Genomic DNA, 21,920 nt, shown 5'->3' on the forward strand with positions numbered 1-21,920 from the left:
CTGTTCCCCTTTTGTAGCCCCGGAGCGGTCGGAAAACTATGCCCCTCGCTGGGAGGGGCTTGTGAGCCTCCGGCCCTCCGCTGAAATAGTGGGGAAACCGAGGTTCCAGCCCTCCGCTGGGAGAGGTGTGGAAGCCCCGACCCCAGGCTAATGGGGTAGTGTGGAAACTGAGTCCCAGAGAGGGGCGTCCCCGCTGGGACAGACATGGAAACCGCCGGCCCCCCCCCCGCGCCCCTGGGTAGTGGGAAAACTGAGGTTCAGGCCCCCACTTTCCGGCCTCTCGGAACGCCCTTGTTCACTGGGCGGGGAAACTGAGGGTCGAGAAGGGTTGTTAGCGAGGAGGCTCTATGAGAGTAGCACAGCATCAACCTGCACTTAAATGAAGCGCCTCATGTGTGCTCCCGGACTTTGGTTTTCTGACTGACCTTGGGGGGCTGCTTGTTAATGGGCCCCCTGCAACTTGTGAGGGGGCTGGAGCTAGTGAGTAAGGGGAGACCGCTGGCCATCAGGTCACCCGGGTCTCCTCCAGGTTGGACCTGGGGATTCACCGTTGCTTCTTGTGTTTCTCCTGTCAGTCTCGCCTCCTACCCAGCCAGGAAGGGATTGTCACCCCTGAGCTAGAGGAAGGAGGAGGAAGAGGAAGAGGCTTTTCCCTTTTCAAGGTTCCCTGCTGGGGCCACTTGGCATATAGTAGGTGCCTAATAAATGGGGTTTGAGAAACTGATCCTTGGCCACACCTGGTTGTTTAGACAAGTGACGCCTGGCCACCAGTTAGAGGCGCCTTTAACAGTGTTGTTGGGTAAGGGTTGTAGTGTGTGTGTGATGGAGGGGTAAACCTGCCACCTGGTTTGAACTTAGAGCGTCGTCCACTTCAAAAATTTCTTTTGGGCCAAATCTGCCTGCAAGTCCTGGTTGGTCTGAAACAGGAGGCTAGAAACTTTTGGGAAAGTATGTTTTGATCCTTGTATTGCAGCATAATTGGTTTCTTCTGTAACCTTCTTGTCTTTCATTTTATGCATTTAAAAACCTATTTTAAGCCAGAGCCCACAGTGTTCATGGGGACTGGAACACAAAAGAGATCTAGGACCCCTGAGCTGTCACTATATGAGTTCCTGCTTCCCACAACCTCTCCTCAAGCCCTGCTTCAGAACTGTCTCTTCTCATCCCTTCACTGTTGATTTTTATTCCATCCCCAGGTTTCTGTGGCCTTGTCGGTAGCTCATTCCCATCAGTGAGGCCGAGTGGCTGCTGGGGCCAAAGGGTCCTCCTAGCTCTTGAATAATTGAGCTTTTTGTTCTACTCACCAAGTCCAGGGCCGGAACTTGGGGCTCCACTTGTAGCCTTAATGGACTTAGCACTTATCTATTCTCATGATTCCTTGTTCTTGTTAGGTTCTTCAAAGATGGTGAGGTGTTGGGTATATGCATTCTGTGCCTTGAGTTTTGTACCAGGAACTAAGAAAATGAGGTTATAGTAGAGTATTTTTTTAAAGCAGCCACTAAAAAATAATGCTTTGTAAGAAGTCAACCAGTTCCTTTTTTTTTTTTTTTTTTGGTAAAAGGTGGTAACCAACCAGTCTTATCACATCTGAAATGTTTTCTCTACTCATTCAGTTAGAGTTCTGGGTATCCCTATTCACATTAGATCTTTGGGTAGCATCCTTAAGTAGTAAGTATACTTCTGCATTGGGAGTTGTGGCAGTATGTCTAGTTTGCAGATGGCTCTGAATTGCTTCTGGATTCTAGGATTGCATCGAATGATTATGATCAGAATTTCTCATTCCAGATGATGTGCGAGGTGATGCCGACCATCAGTGAGGCAGAAATCCCCCCCGGAGGAGGTGGGAGCCATGGCTCAGGCTCCCCTTTACAACCAGATGCTGATTCACACTTTGAACAATTAATGGTCTCCATGTTGGAGGAAAGAGATCGTCTTCTGGACACACTTAGGGAGACCCAGGAAACACTTGCCTTGACCCAAGGCAAGTTGCATGAGGTTGGCCATGAAAGAGATTCCTTGCAGAGACAGCTCAATACTGCACTCCCGCAGGTATGGATCTTTTTAGCCTGAAAGGCAATCCCTCTAGATTGTTTTTGTGGTGTGATTTAATCAGAAAATTTCCAATTTGCATCACTGCCTATGAAACGGTCCTTAGAGGACCATGTGGTGGTGATTTCTTGAGGCTGTTTTCAGAGACACCAGATTTACATCTGATAATTCCCAGATATGTCTAGTCCCTGTGTTCTTCCTTTCTCCTTTATGACAAGGTGGCTTTCTTCATCTTCCTCCCTTGATCTTCCCTGCACCCTATTCCCTTTGCACATGTGAATTTGGGTAATAGCTGCACGTAGGTTGGCCTTGGGGTTTGTGGCTTTAGCTGTTACTCAGTCACCAGTGCCCAAAGTCCATCCTTCATTGTGATAAGCTGAGTAAAACACGTGGGGTCTCTCAGGTGACATGTCCCAGAAGTAGCCCCTCTGCATCCCTACTTTTAGTGGGATTTATTGGGGAGCCCTTCGTGGAGATGGCAAAGGCACTAAGAGTTTGTCCCATTAGTGCATATTTTTCCATAACTGCAGGTGAATAGAGGAATCTCATGGCTGGTTGGAACTAGAGTAATTTAGGTGATGGACTCTGAACGGGAGCAGAAGCTTAAAAATAGGAAGGACCTAAAGCTTTCTGATTAGGCTCAGAGGCATTATACCTGTGATAATGGTAATTATAGAATGACTTTTAAAAATCTCTAATTTTGTGAAAACTAAAAAGAGTAAGAAGTAAATGCCCAGGTGTTTCAGTACCTCTAGTGCAGGGTTGGCAAACCTTTTCCCAATTTGAGTGCCCAGAGGGCAACTTCAAGTTGTCCTTGCGCCCCCATAGAGAGTTGAGGGAGAAAGTGCTTGCTTTTGGACCATTGGAGAAGGGGTGGGCATGCAAAAAATGTCCTTGGGTGAAGGGGAACGGAGTAGCTCCCCAAATGCTGACAGCACACATGCCAGGACTTCGCCAATGAGGCCCTAGTAGATCTAGCCAGGAAGACAGGAGTTCAAATCCAGCCTCAGATACTTTTTAGCTGTGTGACCCTGATTATTATCATGGCCTGCCTGTTTCACCTTTGCCAAATCCTTGGAACAAACCCTCTTCTCTCCTCCCTCCCTGGTGCTAGTCCTCATTATCTAGACTATTGCAGTTGTTGCTCAGCAGCGGTGAGCTCTGCCTGTCCCCAGGCTCTTACCCACTCCAGTCCTTCCTCCATTCAGCCACCAAAGTGATTATCCTAAAATCAGGTCCAGCCTTTATCACTCCCCTACTCAGTGGGTTCCAATGGCTGTCTATCACCTCCAGGTTAAAATACAAAGTGCCCTGTCATTCGGAGCTTGTCGTGACCTCAGTTTCCAGTCTCCTTACACAGTATGCCTTCTGTGGACTCTGATCCAGTGACGCTGACTTCTTGGTTAGTCTATTCACCAGACACTCTCTGGCACCCCTGGAATGCTCTCCTTCCGTTATCCAACTGAAATTTCCCCTTTTACAGGAAGCCTTCTCCAAGCCCATTTCATTCCAGAGCCTTCCCTCTAAATTATTTCCTATTTATTCTCTCTAGAGCTTGCTTCATAGAGATTTGTTTGGATGTTGTCTCTCCATTAGATTGTGAACTTCTGGAGGACAGGAACTGACTTTGACCTCTTTTATGTACCTCCTGCTTAGTAGCAGTAGGCGATTAATAAATGTCTGTTGGAGGAATGAATTTAACGTTAGCTTCAGCCTAGTTATACTTCAGTTTCCTCAAGTAAATAATAATCCTCCCAGGGTTGTTGAGGATCAAATTAGATAATATCTGTAACGAGCTTAGCTCAGTGCTGGGCATGTAATAAGTGCTCTAGAACTGGTAGGTTGCTTGCACAGTAGCAGCAGCAGCCACCACTGCCTCCGTTGGGTAGAGTGGCTAGATGTCTAGTTTCCTCACAAAAGGTAATTTGAAATGGTGTTTACTTGACAGAATTTAAACTTGTATTATCATCTCAGCTGGAACATCTCTTCTCTAAAAAGAACAGCCCTCTTTTTCTGGGCATGAATGACCGCAGGTAACACCTTAGGGAAATTGGGCCTGGGAGCTAGCATTGCAAAACTTAAGCTTCTGTTTTTACCATTGTGCTCAGTCTGTTCTATTTGGGCCCTCCGTGTGAATAATAATCTGGTCACCTGGAGGGGTGGGAAATGCTACCAGTACACAAGTGGCCTAGGCCATGATAGCCATGGGCCCATTATCTAGAAAATGATGAGATTTGGAGCAGAATGATTTTGAAGGACTCATAGCTGTTAGATTCTTTGCCTCTGAGATGGATATGGAGGGGAGGGGGGAGGGTACTGAGTTGCTTCCCTATGCCTTGGGATGGGCTATTTTACTTAGGATCACGGGCAGCCTGAGCTCCCATTGGTACTTTTATGCCATTTTTGTAGTGATGAACTAGGGAATTAATAGTAGCCTTGATGTGTGTAATCAGTTCTATTGGAAAATTAATAAGCCAAACATTGGATTTTCCTTTTTAGCAAAAGTAATTTTGTTAGTGCTCCATCTTTTATTCAGGTTGGATAATAAGCATATTTGAAAGTAAGAGTTTATACTTCCTTTTAGAATCTCATTTATATAATGCTTAAGCGGACATAGTAGCTCATATTCTAATACACCGTACTCCAAGGGGTTGGCAAAGCCTTTGATTGTGCTCAGTTCTACATGCTATTGCTTCAGATAAATGGCTCTCCAATACCATATTGAAGCACATCTTAGTGGGGGGGGGGGGAGTTGGGGAGTTCAAAGCCTGCTTCTTCCATTAGTTGTGTGACCCTGGACCAGGCACTTAGCTCTGCATAGGTAGGAGTTCTTTGAACTGAGGGAGTCAGAGATGTTTCCTTGTTCTAATGGGGTTTCAATCACATTGTGCTTGTTTAAAGTCAGGGATTTGGGGAGAAATGGGAATAAATAGGTTCTTGGCTTACTTTCTCTCTATATATATTAACCTAGACCAGTGATGGGCGAACTTTTTAAAGAGGGGGCCAAAGGAAAGGAAATGCTCCTCTGTCAGTCTGTTTCTAAGGAAACTCTTTCGAAGTTTCATTGTATTGTAGCCTCCTCACTGTATTTGTCAGATTAGGAGTAATGTTGCGCAGCCGGATAGAACATTTCAGGGGGCCGTAGTTGGCCCATCATTGACCTAGACCATATGTCATGGAAACCTGAATGTGGACAGACTTTGAGAGATAGCCAGGGACAGCAGGGCTCAGCAGGCTGTAGTTCCAAGATTGCATCAGTAGAAGCACCAGTGGAATCATGGCTCCTGTCCAAGCATCAAAGGATACTTCTTGGTTGATTCCCTGTAGAAGAACATGAGTATTTGTCTCATTAGGAGCAGCGGGGTGGTGCAGTGGCTAGAATGCTTGGACTCAGGAAGGATTTAGCTGGAATCCTGCCTCTCCCACTTATAGACTGGATGATCCAGGGTCAGTCACTTTGAGATTGCTTAGCTTTAGTTTTCTCATCTGTGAAATGGCAATAGTAATAGCACCATTCTCCCAGGATTTTTGTGAGGATCAAAGGCGCTAATGCTGTGACTCTAGAAACGCTCGCTCGCTGTCTTCATCACTGTCTCTGTTTAACTAGTTAGTGAATGAATTCTGTGGACAGCGGATGGCCTAGGAGGACTCAGGAAGTGATGAGTTTTTAGGTGTGCATTTGACACTTAGCGCTGTTCCTGGTGCATAGTAGGTGATTAATAAGTGTTTTTTGATAGACTTTCTATTTTATTGAGAATATCCCCTGTGAGCTCCCTCTTCTGTATTCAAACCTCTATGATTCCCATTCTTGCCTCCTTTGCACCAATCTCCAAGGAAGAGGAGGCACCTTACCAGTACCAACAGTATTTTTGCCCTTGAGTGAGATGGCAGTCAACTCCTATTTCCTCTTGGAGCCTGCACTTTTCAGGCATGTTTTTCTCATCTTCATTCTCTCCCTACTTTGCTTAAGAACATTTCTATACATCTCCTGTCTTTAAGAAATTTTCATTTGTCTCTTCCATTTTCTCTTGCTCCTGCTGTTATTGTTTTTTTTTTAAGCCCTTACCTTCCGTCTTAGAGTCAATACTGTGTATTGGCTCCAAGGCAGAAGAGTGGTAAGGGTAGGCAACGGGGTTCAAGTGACTCGCCCAGGGTCACCCAGCTGGGAAGTGGCTGAGGCCGGATTTGAACCCAGGACCTCCCGTCTCTAGGCCTGGCTCTTAATCCACTGAGCTACCCAGCTGCCCCCTTGCTGTTATTGTTTTTAAAAGTCCATTTCAAAGCTAAAGTCCTAGAAAAAATTTCTTTTCTTGATTTTTCACCTCCTGGTGACTGCAGGTCTTCAGCCATTCAACCAAAGCTGTTCCCTCCTGGCTCTTACATTCACCTTGTGATTTCTAAATCAGGCAGACATGTTTTCTTTCTTTTTTTCAAACCGTCACCTTCCATCTTAGAATCAGTACTGTATATTGGTTCCAAGACAGAAGAGTGGTAAAGGCCAGGGAATGGGGTCAGTAAGTGACCTAACCCAAGCTAGGAAGTATCTTGAGATTGGATTTGAACTCAGGTCTTCCTGACTCCAGGCCCATGCTCTATCCACGGAGTCACCTAGCTGTCTTGCCAGTGTTAGTGATGCATGTAGAAGAGCAAGACAATCCTTGCTTGCCCTCAAATAAGCCATTGTTTTTCTAAAACATTTTCTCAGGTTATTTACTTTTTTATATTACTTTAATTTCTGATTGTATTCCTCTATTCCCATTGGATTATTCGTTCCTTGTAACAGTTTTTAAAAAAAGAAGGAAAAAAGTCAGCATTTAGCAAAGTTACCCATTAATGGAACCTGAAAGCACATGTGCTAGGTAAGGAAAGGAAGAAGGTCGATTTTTTTCAGCTTTTCTTCAAGACGTACACACGATTCTTAACTTTTTTGCATTTTTTCCATGTTGCCTTGTGTGTACGACTTTATTGTTTCTGCTGCTTTTACTTTGAATCGTTTCAGATGAATCTTGCAGTTTCTCTTCCCATTTGGTGTTTTTCCAGCTTTTTGCCTGCTCCCTTCATTGATTGCAGTTTGTTTAGCCAGGCCTCAGCTGATGACCACAGACTTTATTTCCTCTTCTGTGCTACAAGAAGAAAAGGGCTGTTAGGAGGAATTTGGTATCTGTTTTTTGGTTGTGTTTTGTTTTTGATAAACCTCTTGGGGTATATGCCTACTAGTGGGATTAATGAGTCAGAGGGCATGAACATTTTAGTCCCTTTTTTAAAAACTGTAGTTCCAAACTCCTTTAGAGCCTGTTAGGGGAATATACTGTGTCTGTGGAATGTATGCCAAAGAAAATACACTGAGACTAGGGGGATGGGAGGGGTGGCACGGAAAGCTAGAGGAAGGAGGCTCAAGAGGCTCTGGAAGGAGAGGGAGAGCATTTGAGGTATGGGGGGCAGCCTGTGCAGAAGCTGGGTGCTGGAATGTCTGGCAGAGGGAGCAGAAGAACATTTCTACACATCTCCTGTCTTTAAGAAAGAGCAGAAGAAAGGCCAGGAATGAGGGTGGATGAGGTGGAGCAACAAGTGATGGCAAAGAAGGTAGACTGGAGCCCAGTTGGAAAGGTGTGTAACGACCCACAGGACAGAATCACAGCATGATCTGGAGCCTAGAGGTGACAGTGCAGCTCTAGACTTCAATCATGTCATCTTGTCTGCTCCCTGGCAGGTGTGAGATGGGAGCCTGGATGCAGAGCAGCTGCCCAGAAGAGAGAGAGTTGATGAGGGCAGGGGTTGTAGTGGGAGTGGTCAGAGAGAAAAGGGGATGTCCACAAGACTTGGTAACTGTTTGCACATTGGGGCAGGAGAAAGATGCGTCAGGGACTCCTCCTAGGTTGCCTGTCAGGGTGATGGGAAGAATAGTATTGCTCTTGACAAAACCGGGAAGTTAGGAGGAAGGTTTGTCTGGTGGTGAGTTGTTGAGACCTGAGACATTTTGGTGGAGAAATCTAGCAGGCAGCTGGAGAGAGACAGACAGAGACAGAAGCTGCACACGTAGGTTTAGAAGTCACATGCATTGTGTGATGGCAGTGAATCCAGCAGCGATCCCAAGAGAGGATGGCCTGGGAGGAAACTGGCATACATTTCTGCAGAGGGATGGGGAGGAATGGGCTGCCAGGGGAGAAGGGCAGAACACTGAGGGAAGAGTGTCTGCAGAAGGGAGGTGGTCAGCAGTGTCTGAGGCTATAGAAAAAGTCAGAAGGAAGGGAGCCAGGAGCCAAAGCTGTAACATAAGGGACTAACAAGTCAACAGGAGGCGAGGCAGGGGCCATGGCGACCTGCACTCTGGCTTAGCCAAATCAGCTTTTTTCCTGGTTCCACCATCTCTGCCTCCACAGCTTGTCCCAACTCTTGGAATGCATTTCTTCTGTTTCTGCCTCTTAGAAGCTCTCCCTTCCTTCAACCACAGCTGAAACACTGGTTCCTACCTGAGTGCCCCTCTAGGCCTCCCCAGCTGCTCATCCCTTCATATTTACTCTGCTGCGCAGGTTCCCACGTGTCCATGCTGAATCAATGGAGCATAAACTTCTTTAGGGCCAGGATAGTTTCCTTTTTGACAGCCTGCACTGGCAGATGCCTTGATTGTCGATCCTATGGCATGCATGGGGCGGGGGAGTTCCCCTCTCCCACCTCCCCACCGTGCCTAAGGACATTTCTGACATCACCTGCTTCTCTGCCCAGCAGCCCAATGGGGGTGCTTCTTCTCTCCTCTGGGGTAAGGTGGGGGGGCTCACATGGGTGTGAGGGTTACAGTTTGTGCACTCTGACTCTAAGGTCTCTAAAAGGTTCACCGTCATGGACTAGAAAGGATGTGAAAGGGAAGGAAAGTCTGAGCTGCCAGCTGGAGGAATGGTTAGGCCTAGTGAGTGCTCTTTGGTGTCCATGCTTCTCCTCTTCGTTGCTCTTAATTCAGTTCTCAGGGCCAAAACAGGCCTGATGGCCCTTCTTCACTTGGTAGCTCCTCAAATATTCAAGTGTCCCCATTCCCATTTTTTCTTTTCCGAGTTAAGTCTCAAGTTCGTTCAGAAGATTTATTGGGCCTGGTCTCAGGTTTACCCTCCAGCTTATCACTATTCTTAAAATGTGATGCCCAGATCCTAGTACTCCCAAGGAAAACTGCCCTTCGAGGCACAACCCAATGATCAGAATCCTCATTCTGGCCTTGTTGTTCATTCATTTCAGTTGTGGCCAACTTGTGACCCTATTAGGGGTTTTCTTGGCAAAGATACCAAATGGTTTGTCATTTCCATCTCCAGTTCATTTTACAGATGAGGAAACGGAGGCCATCAGGATGAGCTGACTTGTCCAGGATCACATGCTCATTAGTGCCTGAAGTCAGATCTAAACTTGGGAAGATGAGGCTTCCTGCTTTTAGACCCAGGGCTTGCTCTATCCCCTGGACCACGTAGCTACCCTTAATTCTGGCCACAACCTCTTTTCATTTAAAGTCTGTGAGCAAATTAGCTTTTTCGGCTGGTGCCACTTCTTGACTTAAATTGAACTTGCCATCTGCTGGTAGCTCATTTATTTATGATGCTCACCAATAGTCTTTCCCAGTGTGGAAACTGCAGCTGAGATTTGAACCCAGAGTCCCTGTTATATCTTGCCAAAACTTGGTTGTGCCACTTTCCTGATTGTGATAAACCTAGAGTCTGGAAAATGGACAAGGCTTTTGTCCCCTATTTACCGAGGACATCATGCTCAGGTGAGCAGCAATTGGAAGGAGTCGTATTGCTTAGGTTTATATAGTGTTTACTGTGCACCAGGCTCTGGGCTAAGTGTTTTATAATTAGTCTCTCATTTGGTCCTCATAACAGTCCTGAGAGGGAGGTGCTATTATTATCTCCACTTTACAGTTGAGGAAACTGAGGCAAACAAAGGTTAAGCTGTTTGTTCACAACCACACATCTGAGGAACTGAGGGCGTTCTGACTCCCCTGTACCAGGAAGCTGCCGCTGGACAGGGCAGCTACTATTGGCCTCATTTTATAGATGAGGAAACTTAAGTCTCCCTTATTTATAAGTCTCAGTTTACTCTGCCTGTTGGTAGCAGAGTTGGGAATCTTATCAGGATCCTCAAGTCCTCCTGATCTCCTGATCTTTCCACATCAGAAAAAACAGTTCTTGGCTCTTGGTGTCCCAGGGATGGGGCCAGGAAGTAAGTGCTGGTTAAGCAACAGACATCTATTTGTCTCTCTCTGTCTCTCTGTCTCTCAAGTTTTTTTCATTTTACAGATGCCTGCCCAGGGTCATCCCAGTAGTAATCCTCAGTAGTGATGTATGTCCTCTGGAGCCTGGACTCTCTCCATGGGTCTTTTTAGTTTGATTTCATATTATGATGTGTTTGAAGTCTTGCTCTGGGGCTGTGGGGATTTTACCTGGCAGGTTTAGTGTGAACATGACTGAGAACATGATTGAGTTAAATCTACTGAATATACAGCTCTGTGAAAACCAAAACAGCAGCTGCCTGGAGCAGCCAGCCGCTCTCATCTTAGCTCTTTTTCTCAGTTTTCAGAATCGAAAATAGTTATCTTTTGGTAGCCCTGAGAACAGGCTCTTGAAATGAAGCTGCTTTTCTTACACTCTGTCTAGAAGGCTCCTTGTCTAGGAAAGAGGCCAGTGGGCTGAAGTGATCTGCCCAGGGTCAACCAGCTTCTAAGCGTCTGAGGCTGTACTCGAACTCTTTTGGGTCTAGCGCTCCATCTACTGCCCCACCTAATCTTCCCACACTTCTCTGTATTAATTTCATTCATCCTTTCCTGCAGCTCAGTATTCATGTATGGCAGCCTGTTTAAGGGTTTCTTATTCGTCGAACATCTGTTTTGTTTCCAGTTCTCTTGCTATGACAAAAAATGCTGCTATAAATATTTTGATGGGTCTGGCTATTTTAGCCTCATTCAGCAAGTTAATGTGATCCCGGGCTCCAGAACTTTGCTGAATGGCTGGGACCCATCCATCTCTCCACCAGCAGTGTGTTCATGAAGCTTTGCTTTTTAAATGCTGGAGCCAGTCAAGCAGTGATTTCTTCTACAGTTCACATGGTAGAATTGGAAATCAATGAATAAGGAGAGCTGTAATTTGCATGTGTTTCTTAGAGATTTGGGACTTCCTGTGCTGAATCCAAGGTTATTACTTTAAATTTATTTTGATGCAAATGACCTGTTTGCCCTATTAGACCTCGGTTCAACTATTAGTGAAAGGAGAAAACATTTTTTTTTTTCAGTTGCTCGGATTAATCTGCACCATCAAACCATTGGGTTCTGAGAATATTAATAGTTAATAGAAGTCCTGGGGTTTTGTTCTGTTTTGGTTTTTTTTTTTTAATTCACTTGCTTCTTTTGTGCCTGGCACAGGCTACTCTTGTTAGACCTTGATTCACTTGAATAATTAACTCTAGCATTAAAATAATTACATCCTCTATAGCAAGTGTGCAGAAGGGACCAAATTAGATCCGAGTTTGTTATCTAATTTAAACAGAGAGAAATCTCAGCTGCCAGTGCTGAACAGGTTTTTCTTCTGATGGCCTTATATAGCATAGCTCAGGATGGTTATTTCTCTGAATAGTAATAAACCAATCCTGTTATAGTAAACCCCAAGAGACTGTCCAGATTCTTTTGTTCTAATGGGAACTACTTCGACAGAATGTTGCTGAAAATATATCTCAGCTTGGCAATATTTCTGCTTTACTGACATGTCTAGTGCAATGATTATTTTTGCCATTCCCTTTGAAACCGTTTGATGTTATCTTACAAATGAGTTTTCATGAAGTTCTTTAATTATAAAATCAAACATCCGGGCTTTCTTTTCCTTTTTGGGGGGCTATGGAGTGGGTGCTAGGTTCTTCCTGGTCTCCACCTTTTGGAATCCTCAGGACTTTTCAGGTGCCATCTCCTGGATTCTCCTCATTGTGATATTGTATATATTTTGTGTTTGCTAATGTGTTTCCCTTCAGCAGATCATAAACTCTTCAAGGGCAGGCTGTTTCCTTTTTGATCTCTGTACTCCTGGGGCTTAGTACTTAGTACCTACTTACAGAAATGTTTGTTGGATTCAGTGGAAAGATTTGTGATTTCATTGAGGTTGAGGGGGATGTGAGTGGGCATGTATGTGCAGGTTGGGCATGTTTCTATTTTTGCTTGCACCCCCGGCCCCAGATGTAGAGAATAATCCCTTCTTGTCTTTGACCATTTGGGGGATTTATTGTGGCCTCACACACTCATCAGTCACCAATGGCTGCAGCCCTGGTGTTGAGCTTAACCGTCTGCACCAGGCTGACCTTCAGATAAAAGATAGAGTTGGGCCAGTACAGTCTGGGTAGGGCCTGTAGCAGCTTGTATCTCCTTGGCTCAATCTTTAAGAGTCCAGGTTTACCTTCACACCTTTTTGGAATTGTGGGAATAGAATTTCCATGTACGAATATGGAACTCTATTGTTCATTTTGTTTTTTAAGAAGTGGAATGAAATGACAGAGATGACAAATGGTTTAAACGTTTTCATATAATGATCCGGAGCATGTTTTGTATTGGGTTTTGGACTCCTTCATACTACAGGAAAGGGTTTAGGAATGATTTTCTCCTTTAGGAGTGGGGGGAAAATATTCAAAATAGTCACTGAAAATGCCGATTCCGAAGACTTCTGAGCTCAACTGTCCACATGTATGAATGTGAGTATTATGTCTTCAAAACCAAATAACAAAAACTAGGGAATCAGGAAGAACAATTAGTACATTCATGGGAAGCACAATCATTTCTCCTTAATGAGTTCATATTTTATTTTTAAAACATTCCTGTTTGTTTCTGGGTAGTGAAAAGAAACGACCGTAGTGACACAGCTCAGGTGTTCAGGAAGGCCTTAGATGAATGCCAGTAGCTCTAATACTGAAGGAGAAAAGCCTAGTTGAATGCTGCCATTGAAGGTTCCCTGTAGGAATTTAGTGGGAAAATAACATTAGATAAAAGTATGTGTAGATGATGTCTATTTAAAACTCCAACTTATATTATCAGGGACAGCACAACTGGCAGGGTTTAGTGCAGGGCTTGGCCAGTGCCTACCGGGTTGCTGTTAATTACCCACCTTTGGGTTGAGTCTTGGTATTGTGAAGTCCTCCTCCATCTCCCTTTCCAATAGTCTGCTTAATCCTAGGGGTCTCAGTAGGAGATTCTTGACCATGATCCTACTTTAAATAGTCTTTTGGTTCCTGATCACTTTCCCAAGCCTCATGTTCTGTCTCACAGACATTGTGCTGTTTTTCTTTCGTGACTGATTGGTGATTCATTTGAAAGCAGGTTGTACCAAAAGAAAGAGAAAAAACTACATCCTTGGCTGCCGTTGTACCTAAGCCCTTTATGAGAAATAAGGGGGCAGAGCCAGGTGGAAGTCATTTGGCCTTTGGCAGTTAGTGTTGAAGTATTTACTCTTTAAGTGTGTGCTGGCACAGCTGAGAAGGGGGGAGGGCAAAGAGGAGAGGTATTCTTCTATCTGGGTGTGTGGAGAGGGGTAGGGAAGAGAGTGGGAAGGGCCCATTCCTCCCTCCCAACAACCAGGTGGGAATGAAGAATTCTCACTCTTTCACATCCACCTTTGGCTGGAGGGAGCTGGGCTCTCCAGTTTCTTAAAGTTCTGCTTGGGTTTCTGAAATCTCACTTCTCAGTCTCCCCTCCTCCCTTGTCCAAATGAGCACTTTCTGCCCTTGCAGATGACTTTAGAGCACCCTTACAGGGAGACTCCTCGGTGGTGAGGATTGTTTATTTAGTTGGTCCTCTTTGTAACCGCCCCACCTAACACAGTACCTGGTAGAAAGTAGCTGCTTAATGAATCCTTATTGAGTGGACCTGAATTTGTACACTGTTTTTGTTTAGTGGAGTCCAGGCCACACCCTTGCAGGAGAATCCTCTTTGAGAATAGTTGTCTTTGTACACTACTCAGTATCCAGAATAGATGGACCCTGGGTCGTAAGGAGACTAGTACCGAGTTTGCTGCATGGAATTTATTCTTAGGAGATAACAAATCATGAATCATCAGAGAATTTTATTATTTCATCGGCCTAATGCAGTTGGTAAGGGGGGCAGGGAACAAGTTTTGCTATAGACAATTGAGAGTTGTGTACACTATTATTACTTTCATACAAAAATGTTATATTTACATTTTATCAATTTATGGACTAAAATAGTCTTAGATTCATCATTTTTTTTTAAACCCTTGTACTTTGGTGTATTGTCTCATAGGTGGAAGAGTGGTAAGGGTGGGCAATGGGGGTCAAGTGACTGGCCCAGGGTCACACAGCTAGGAAGTGGCTGAGGCCGGGTTTGAACCTAGGACCTCCTGTCTCTAGGTCTGTAGATTGATCATTTTTAAAAAACTCTTAACCTTCTATCTTAGAATCAATACTAAGTATTGGTTCCAAGGCAGAACAACAATAAGGGCTAGGCAGTGGGAGTTGAGTCACTTGCCCAGGGTCACACAGCTAGGAAATGTCTGAGTTCAAATTTGAACCCAGGACCTCCCATTTCCAAGTGATTTGTCCTTTTTTATTAGTAAGAATGTTTCCTTCTATTGAAATATAGTAAGGGAAAAACTGGAGCATTTTTGATGCTCTTTAATACTAAATAACTCAGAGATGTGAACAGAGTGTTTCAGCTTTGGAGAGCCTTTATTCCTTCCCTTAGTTTCCAAGGGCTATTAGCTGCATTGAACAGCCTCTTTACAATGGTGTGAACTTGGCAAGAGAGGACGAGTGGAGTTCCCAGCTTGGCTTTCACAGAGACTTATTCGAATTCAGAGGAGAAATGCCACTTTGCTCAGGGTATGAAATTAGGTCCTTCTCTCTTACCTCTCTTTTGTAAAACTTCTCTACTTTGAAAAAACTGCCTGGTTCTGTTTTCTTGTTCTTACACTATTAGATGCCAACACTAATATAAAAATTGATTTCATGCAGTGGCATGCACAAAAGGATTGGTTCACATAAAGAAAAGTTAAAGGATTATTTCAGACCAATTAGGAGAGCTGCTGAAATGAATCTGAATTTATTTCTATTGTACACAGCCCTTTTTCTGCCTACAACTTGATTTCAGAAGTAAAAGATGAGGAAAATTAGAAGACAGGTCATATCTTACACTTCCTAAAGGAATACCTTTCTTTGCTGTAAACAGAAAGCCTGATTAGAACAAGACCACTTGGGGCCTGAAAAAACAAAACAAAACCCGAGTGGTATTTGATATGAGAAGCTTGTATTGTGTGTAGCTTAGCATTTAGAAATTTGATTTGAGAATGGATTTAAAGATGTAGGAACTGAGGTGACACTTGAGACTTGGGTCAGAAAACTATAGTTTGAAGCTTCCCTTGTGGGATAGAAGCAGCACAGGGATCCTTTAAGTACCCCAGCTCTTGGGAGGCCACTGCCCTTTCCCTCAATTCATTTACCTCCAACTCTCATCTCTTAAACTCTAGTCAGCCAGTTCAGGTGAGCATGTGGCTCTGCACTCTTAAATCCTTGGCTTCCTTCTTTCACCACACATCAGCCCTCGATTTATAAACCGATGATCAATTCATTGCCTAATTATTTTTACAGTCCTCGATTTTATTTTTACAATTATCCCATCCTCGCCTCTTTCCTGCTGCTGAATAGAGCTGGAGAAAGTCACACAACCACTGTGCTGACTGCGCACTTTATCAGTTCATGTTTTTTAGGCACAATTGGGCCCTCACTGCAGCAAGGCATTTTTTTCATGCCTCCAGTCCTTCCTGTTTGCCCCATTATTCCCTGCTTTTCTCTAATCTCCAACCTCCTCTAGTCCTAATTCGAATTCCTTTTTGACTGCCTTTGAACATAGCCAAATCTCCCAATTTTAAAAGCCTTCATTAGACTCTGCCACCCCATGAAGCTATTGCATTATATCTTCCCTTCTGTTTTAAAGCAGACTCCTAGAAAATGCTGTGTTCACTTATTCCCTCTACTTCTCACCTTATTCCTTTGTGCCTTGGCTTCTTACCTTTCACACAACTGTAATTATTTTCTTCAGAGTTACCAGGTCCTCTTTAAATTCCCAAATCTATGGTCTTTTCTCAGTTTTCAACCTTCTAACCTGTCCGTACCCTCTCTTTCCTGTATGCACTCTGCTTTCTGAGTTTGGTGACTATTTTTTCCTGGTTCTCTTACCTTTGTTCTGTGTCTTACCTCCTAGCTCTGGGTATTCCTTAGATGGCTGTCCTAGGTTTCCTCTTTTGTCTCTGCTCTTTCTGGAACCACATCATCCTTGCAGATGACTCCCAGGTCTCTATCTCCAGCCCCAGTTACCTGTTGTGCCTTTTTAAATGGACATTCCCAAAATAGCTCAAATTACACATATTCAAAGTGGGGGGATGGGGATAGAGGCAAAGGGCATTTACGAAGGGCCTGCTATGTGCCAGGCACTGTACTAAATGTTTTACAAATATCTTGTTGGAATTCAGAGCAACCCTGGTGGAGGAGAACATTATTGTCCCCATTTTACAGTTGAGGAAATTAGCACAGATTTAATGCCTTGCCCAGAAGATGTTGAGAATTTGAACTCTGATCTTCCCAACTCCAGGCTAGATGCTTCATCTACTGTGCCACCAAAACCGAACTAATTATTCTATCTCCAAACTTGCTCATTTCTGTTGAAGATACTAACATACTTCCAAGTTTCCCAGGGCTTGCAACTTGGCATTGTTATTTTTTCTTCTTCACTCTCCATCATCTCACCTGTACATTTCTCTCTTGCCCTGATGTTTCTCACCTATTCTGTAGCTCCTCGTTTAGTTGAGGTCCTCTTGACCTCTTGTTTAGGTTTTTGCAATGGTTCCTTCTTGATCTGCAGTCCATTCCCATACCAGGGTTCCATCTAACCTTTCTTAACTCCATTGACTTCATGTTACCTCAAGAATCAGATGCTTCTTCCCGAGAATTCCAAGAAAGGCAGACTAGCTCCCTGCCTTCAGCTCTCATTTAAATGTGGAAGACAAACTAGACATACTGGGGATATGAAGTAGGTGGACAGCCATCCTAGAGAGGATGAGGGATGGGGGTGTGATCTGGGAAAGGCTTCCTGCAGAAGGTAGGATTTGAATTTTCAAGGAAACTAGGGAAGGCAGGAAGTGGAGGTGAGAGACTGGAGCTTTGTAGGCACATGAGAAGGCCAGTGAACAGCATCCAAAGAGGAGTGGAGGGTTGCCTTTGAGAAACTGCTAGGAGGCCAGTGTAGCCAGATTGTAGTCAGGAGGGGAAAGGGCAGCAGTGTCAGGAATTTAAAAAGGAAGGGGCCAGGTAATGGAGAGTACAGAGAGAGGGGGGGGAGAGGGGGAGAAGGGGAAAGGGAGAGAGGGAGAGAGGGGAGTTCTGTCTTCGGCTTGTCTTTTCCTCACTTTAAGCCAAACATCCCCCATAAGGTCAGTGATCTTCCATGAGCACTAATCTGATCTGATCACTACCCTTCTTAAGCAACTCCTTTGGCTTCCTTCTGTCAGACTTTCTGAGTTTGAGATGCTGACCAGGTTGTCCACTTCTGTGTCTAGAAACCTGTGCTGAGCTCCCTCTTTAAATGGAGACCCTGGAGCCAGATTGGGAGAGAGTTTATCCTCCAGTGTGAGGAGAGGAAGACACCTTTGACTAGTGGACATGACTTTGGATTGTCTTTATTTTCTTTTTATTTATTCTCTATGTTCTTCCATGCATGTTTGTTTCTTGGGATTAGAAATTGTTTTCTTCTTTGTATCCCTGCTATGCACCTTGTACAATGCTGAATGGTTTATTGTTCCAGTTTCTTTCATTTGCTCAGCCTCTTATTTTCTCCATTTAAACAAGGAGGTTTTGCTCCTTTTTACTCTTTTTGAGTGTTGTCTCCGGCCCCTTTCACTACTGGTTCCTTGAACCTGTCAGTTTCCCAGTTAGACTCTGTAAGGAGAAGGCCATATCTTATTTTTCTGGAGATGAAGTCTCTAATATACAATGTGTTTTTCTTTTAAAATTTAGAATGAATTCAATGAAAACTATCCTAATTGTAATTTTTTTCTGGTCTTCCTTTTGTCTTCTGTGTAGGCTGTGACTGACTTTGGCACAGTGCTAGGCACACAGGACAGGCTTCACAAATGTTTGTCAGCTTGTGTCCTGAAGAACCTTGTCGGCTCTCTTTAGCAAGGACTGATTTGTTTGAGGTTAAACTTTGTTGGACTCTTCTTTATTGGACTAAGGCAGTGGTTCCCAAACTTTTTTGGCCTATGGACCCCTTTCTAGAAAAAAATATTACTTAGCGCCCCCTGGAAATTAATTTTTTTTAAAATTTTAATAGCAGTTAATAGGAAAGGTATATGTATTAATGTTTCTTCCTTTTTCGTAAAATATAGTAAAGAAAGGTGTAAATCAGAAACATTGAACTTTGAAATTATGAAACTATTGAACTCAGAAATGAACCTGTGGCCATCACCGCCTCTCTGGATCCCTGCAGCACCCACCAGGAGGCGGTGGCGCCCACTTTGGGAATCACTGGACTAAGGGATTGCCTCAGAGGGGGTGAGGGGGGTTGTCTGGGTCAGGACTTTTTAGGGGCCCATTGGTAAAACATTTTCCTGATTCCCTAACTCAATCATATAAGCTCTACATTGATATGACATAGCGTGGCATGATAATGAAAGCTCCATGACCCTGGGGACGGCTTGCTGATTATCTCTACACTGGAACAGCCAATGTGCCTTGTTCTTTATTGGTAAATTGAGGGGAATGAGTGCAGTGACCTTGGAAGGCCCTTTCTTGTCATATCTGTCACTTCTAACCTATGAACTGTAGGAATTTTGCCCGATAGTTCTTTTAAGGTTCCTTTCCATTTTCTGAGATTCTTGGAATGTTGTCTGAATCTCATCGAGGCCGGTAGAGGGAAAACCTGTAGAAGGTCTGGGCAGTAATCTAGAAGAAGTGAGGTGTCAGGTGAGAAAGGTTCAGGTTTTGGACCAGCTGACCGCTTTATTGAAATCCCCGTGGCTCAGTGGATTAAGAGCCAGGCCTAGAGACAGGGCTCTTAGGTTCAAATCTGGCCTCAGACATTTCCTAGCTGTGACCTTAGCCCAGTCACTTAACCCCATTGCCTAGCCCTTACCACTCTTCTTCTGCCTTAGAACCAATACACAATATTGATTCCAAGATGGAAGAAGGGTTTTTAATAAAAAAGAAACCCTAGATAGAGGTTTTTATGGGAGGTTCACTGACTCCAGTTGACAAATCAGGTGAGAAGAGGAGCTTTGCTTTGAGTGTCTGAGTAGAAGAGTGGATCAGGGAGGAAAAAGGATGAAAGTGGCAATATTTTGTTAGAAGCATAATAGGATGTTTTCTTAAATAAACTGGTTTTCCTGAGTTCCTGGAGATGGGAGTTACCTTAAATTCCAATTCCATTTTGTTTTGAGCTGAGTAAAATTACTCAATGTGTCTTTAGGGAGCCTTCATACTTCTTAGCTGAGAAAAAATGGGCGCAGTTTTGTTTAGTCCAAGTAGGGAGTGTGTAAGTGGTGACTAAAGCAATTAACAATGAAGCTTCTAAAATTGAAACAGCCCAGTAGCATTTACCTGAAGGGCAGGTAATGATGCCACCTCCTTGCTGGAGTTCTCTTCTTAAGCCATCACATTTGCATTTCTTCTCTAGAGCTACACAGCTCCCTGCTTATTAGGGAATATTGCTTTGAGGGGTTTATCCTCCCCACTTTTGTCTGAAGGTTTTATTAGAGGATTAACATTCTTCATTACTTCTATTGCTATTCTTGATGATCTACTGCCTATTTAAAGGAAAAAAGACAAGTGAAATCTCACAAGCCAGAACATTGCCTTTGTGATATGCGAAATATTGTGTGTGTGTGTGTGTATGAGAGAGAGTGAGAAAACCAACTCCCCAAGTCTGTGTCCTATTACAGGAAGGCCTGGTGGCTAGAATGCCAGTTCTGTAGTTTTTCCCTAGGACAAAGCGTAGAAGTGCTTGTCTCATAAAGGTTTGATCAAGATTTCGTGATGACAGGCAGTGAGTGTGCCTGAAGCACATTCCAGATGACAGATTCTGAATGGCTCTTCCTCTTTTTACGTTTTCCACCAAGCAGGTCTAGCACTGCCAATTACCAATACACAAATACGAAGTGTTCGGTTAGTAGCTCCCTGGAGGGGGTATTTCACGGACAATAGTACCATTTATGAAACTGCTTATTTCAACCTACCAAATTGTGCCTGGCCTAAAAAAGGTAGTATGAGCCAGAAAGCATCTTCTTTTACCGAAGGGGGAGAGTGACTGGCACACTTGTCCCAGGATACTTGAATGTTGAATGATTTCTTTCTCTGCTTTAAGGGAATGATGTATAGTATTACTTCATTTATTGTTCCTATTAAGTTTTAAGAATATTAATAACCTTTTAGTAAAACAAGGAATTATACAATTTGATCATTGCCTTTTGACATAGTAAATTAAACATCAGACTAAGTAAGTCACTTCCTCTGATTAGCTTTTGATCCAGTATGCTATTCATTGTCCAGACTCCAAATGCAATCATGTCGAAGTAAAGGGGTCAGTTTCTTCTCTCAGTTCTCCTTGGCACTCCCCACCCCTTAGTTGCTTATACTTTCTTTTTAGTTAGAAAGGAAAATGCCTCCATAGGTAGTTCCCTTGTCAGCTGTAACCATGGGATGAGCCTTTGGCCATGACTTGCTCAGGCTCCTGTTTTCTTCCTCCTTTGTGGGCTCTGCCAATATACAAGTAGCTTGTGAGACTCTTCCCTACAGAGCTAGGAATGTTTGTAGCTCCCAAGGAAGGAGTCCATGGATAAGGATCTGGAAGGGACTTCGATATTTCCATCTGTCAAATCAAGGGTTGGATTTATATGATATCTAAGGCCTCTCCACGCTCCTTTGTGAATAAGACAAGAATGAGGGCTGAGTGTTTGGAGGAGAGAAGAATACAGAGCTAGAGCTCCTCTGAGACCTAAAAGTCTTATTAGGAAGGTTGGGGAGGGAGAGTGGAATGAGAAGAGCTAGCTAGCATTGCTGTGCCACTTTGAGGTTTCCAGATGCTGTTCTTATCCCCATTTTGCACACAAGAAGCCCAGGGTCACATAGCTAATAAGTGTTTGAGGCTTTGAACTCAGGTATTCCACACTGTACTGCTCCACCTCCCTGAAAATGGGAGATTATGAACAAAAAGGAGAATTTCTAGAGGAACAATTCTGAATGTAGCTTACATGTCTGTATTTTGTGCCAGGCACTTTGCCAAGCAGTTTACAAATATTACTTCATTTGATCCTACCACCTGGGAGGTAGGAGCTGTTATTCCCATTTCACAGATGAGGAAACCATGGCATGTGAGAGGTCTCACAGTAAGTGTCTAAGGCTGCATTGAACTCTAGACTTCTCAATTCCAGGCCCAGTGCCCTGGCGGCAGCCCATGCCTATGGAAACAGAAGTAGGTTGGAAGTTGAGGAGGTTGATGAATTGGGTGGCCAGGATTTTTGATATCATCATAAATATTTGATCCTTTCAAGGGTGCGTGAAAACTGTGGGTCAGGTTCTGAACTTGAGAAAGGAGAACTGACCTGGAAGCTAGAGGCTGACAGCAAGGATCTTGGACCAAGCTCACTGTCATGACGTCAGAGGAAGAGCTGTGCTTGCAGAGGGAAACATGATTGGCATGTTGCTTTCTTAGATGATTGCTGGGAGAGGGATACCAAAGGGAACAGTCAACACTGGAGGGGCTGTCCTCTAGAGAAAACCCCCACAGTGGCCAGAGGGGACCCTGCAAATAGCAAGAGGCAGCCACCAGGGCTTCAGGGCCTGGAGGCTCCTAACCCAAATCT

The 21,920-nt window shown here is 44.1% G+C and overlaps 1 protein-coding gene across 2 annotated transcripts in view; it reads left to right on the top strand.

Annotated features, from left to right (window-relative positions):
• The first annotated feature begins 1,785 nt into the window (after positions 1-1,785).
• The window catches only part of PPFIA1 (PTPRF interacting protein alpha 1), a 121,676-nt gene continuing 101,541 nt past the window's right edge, over positions 1,786-21,920 (top strand). For both annotated transcript variants that reach the window (XM_044681332.1, XM_044681333.1), the window contains exon 1: positions 1,786-2,049. In XM_044681332.1, coding sequence (XP_044537267.1) covers positions 1,786-2,049 — 264 coding nt within the window. The remainder of the gene's footprint in view (positions 2,050-21,920) is intronic.

Source organism: Gracilinanus agilis, chromosome 6 (assembly GCF_016433145.1).
Source record: "Gracilinanus agilis isolate LMUSP501 chromosome 6, AgileGrace, whole genome shotgun sequence".
In the NCBI taxonomy this organism is placed as follows: Eukaryota; Metazoa; Chordata; class Mammalia; order Didelphimorphia; family Didelphidae; genus Gracilinanus; species Gracilinanus agilis.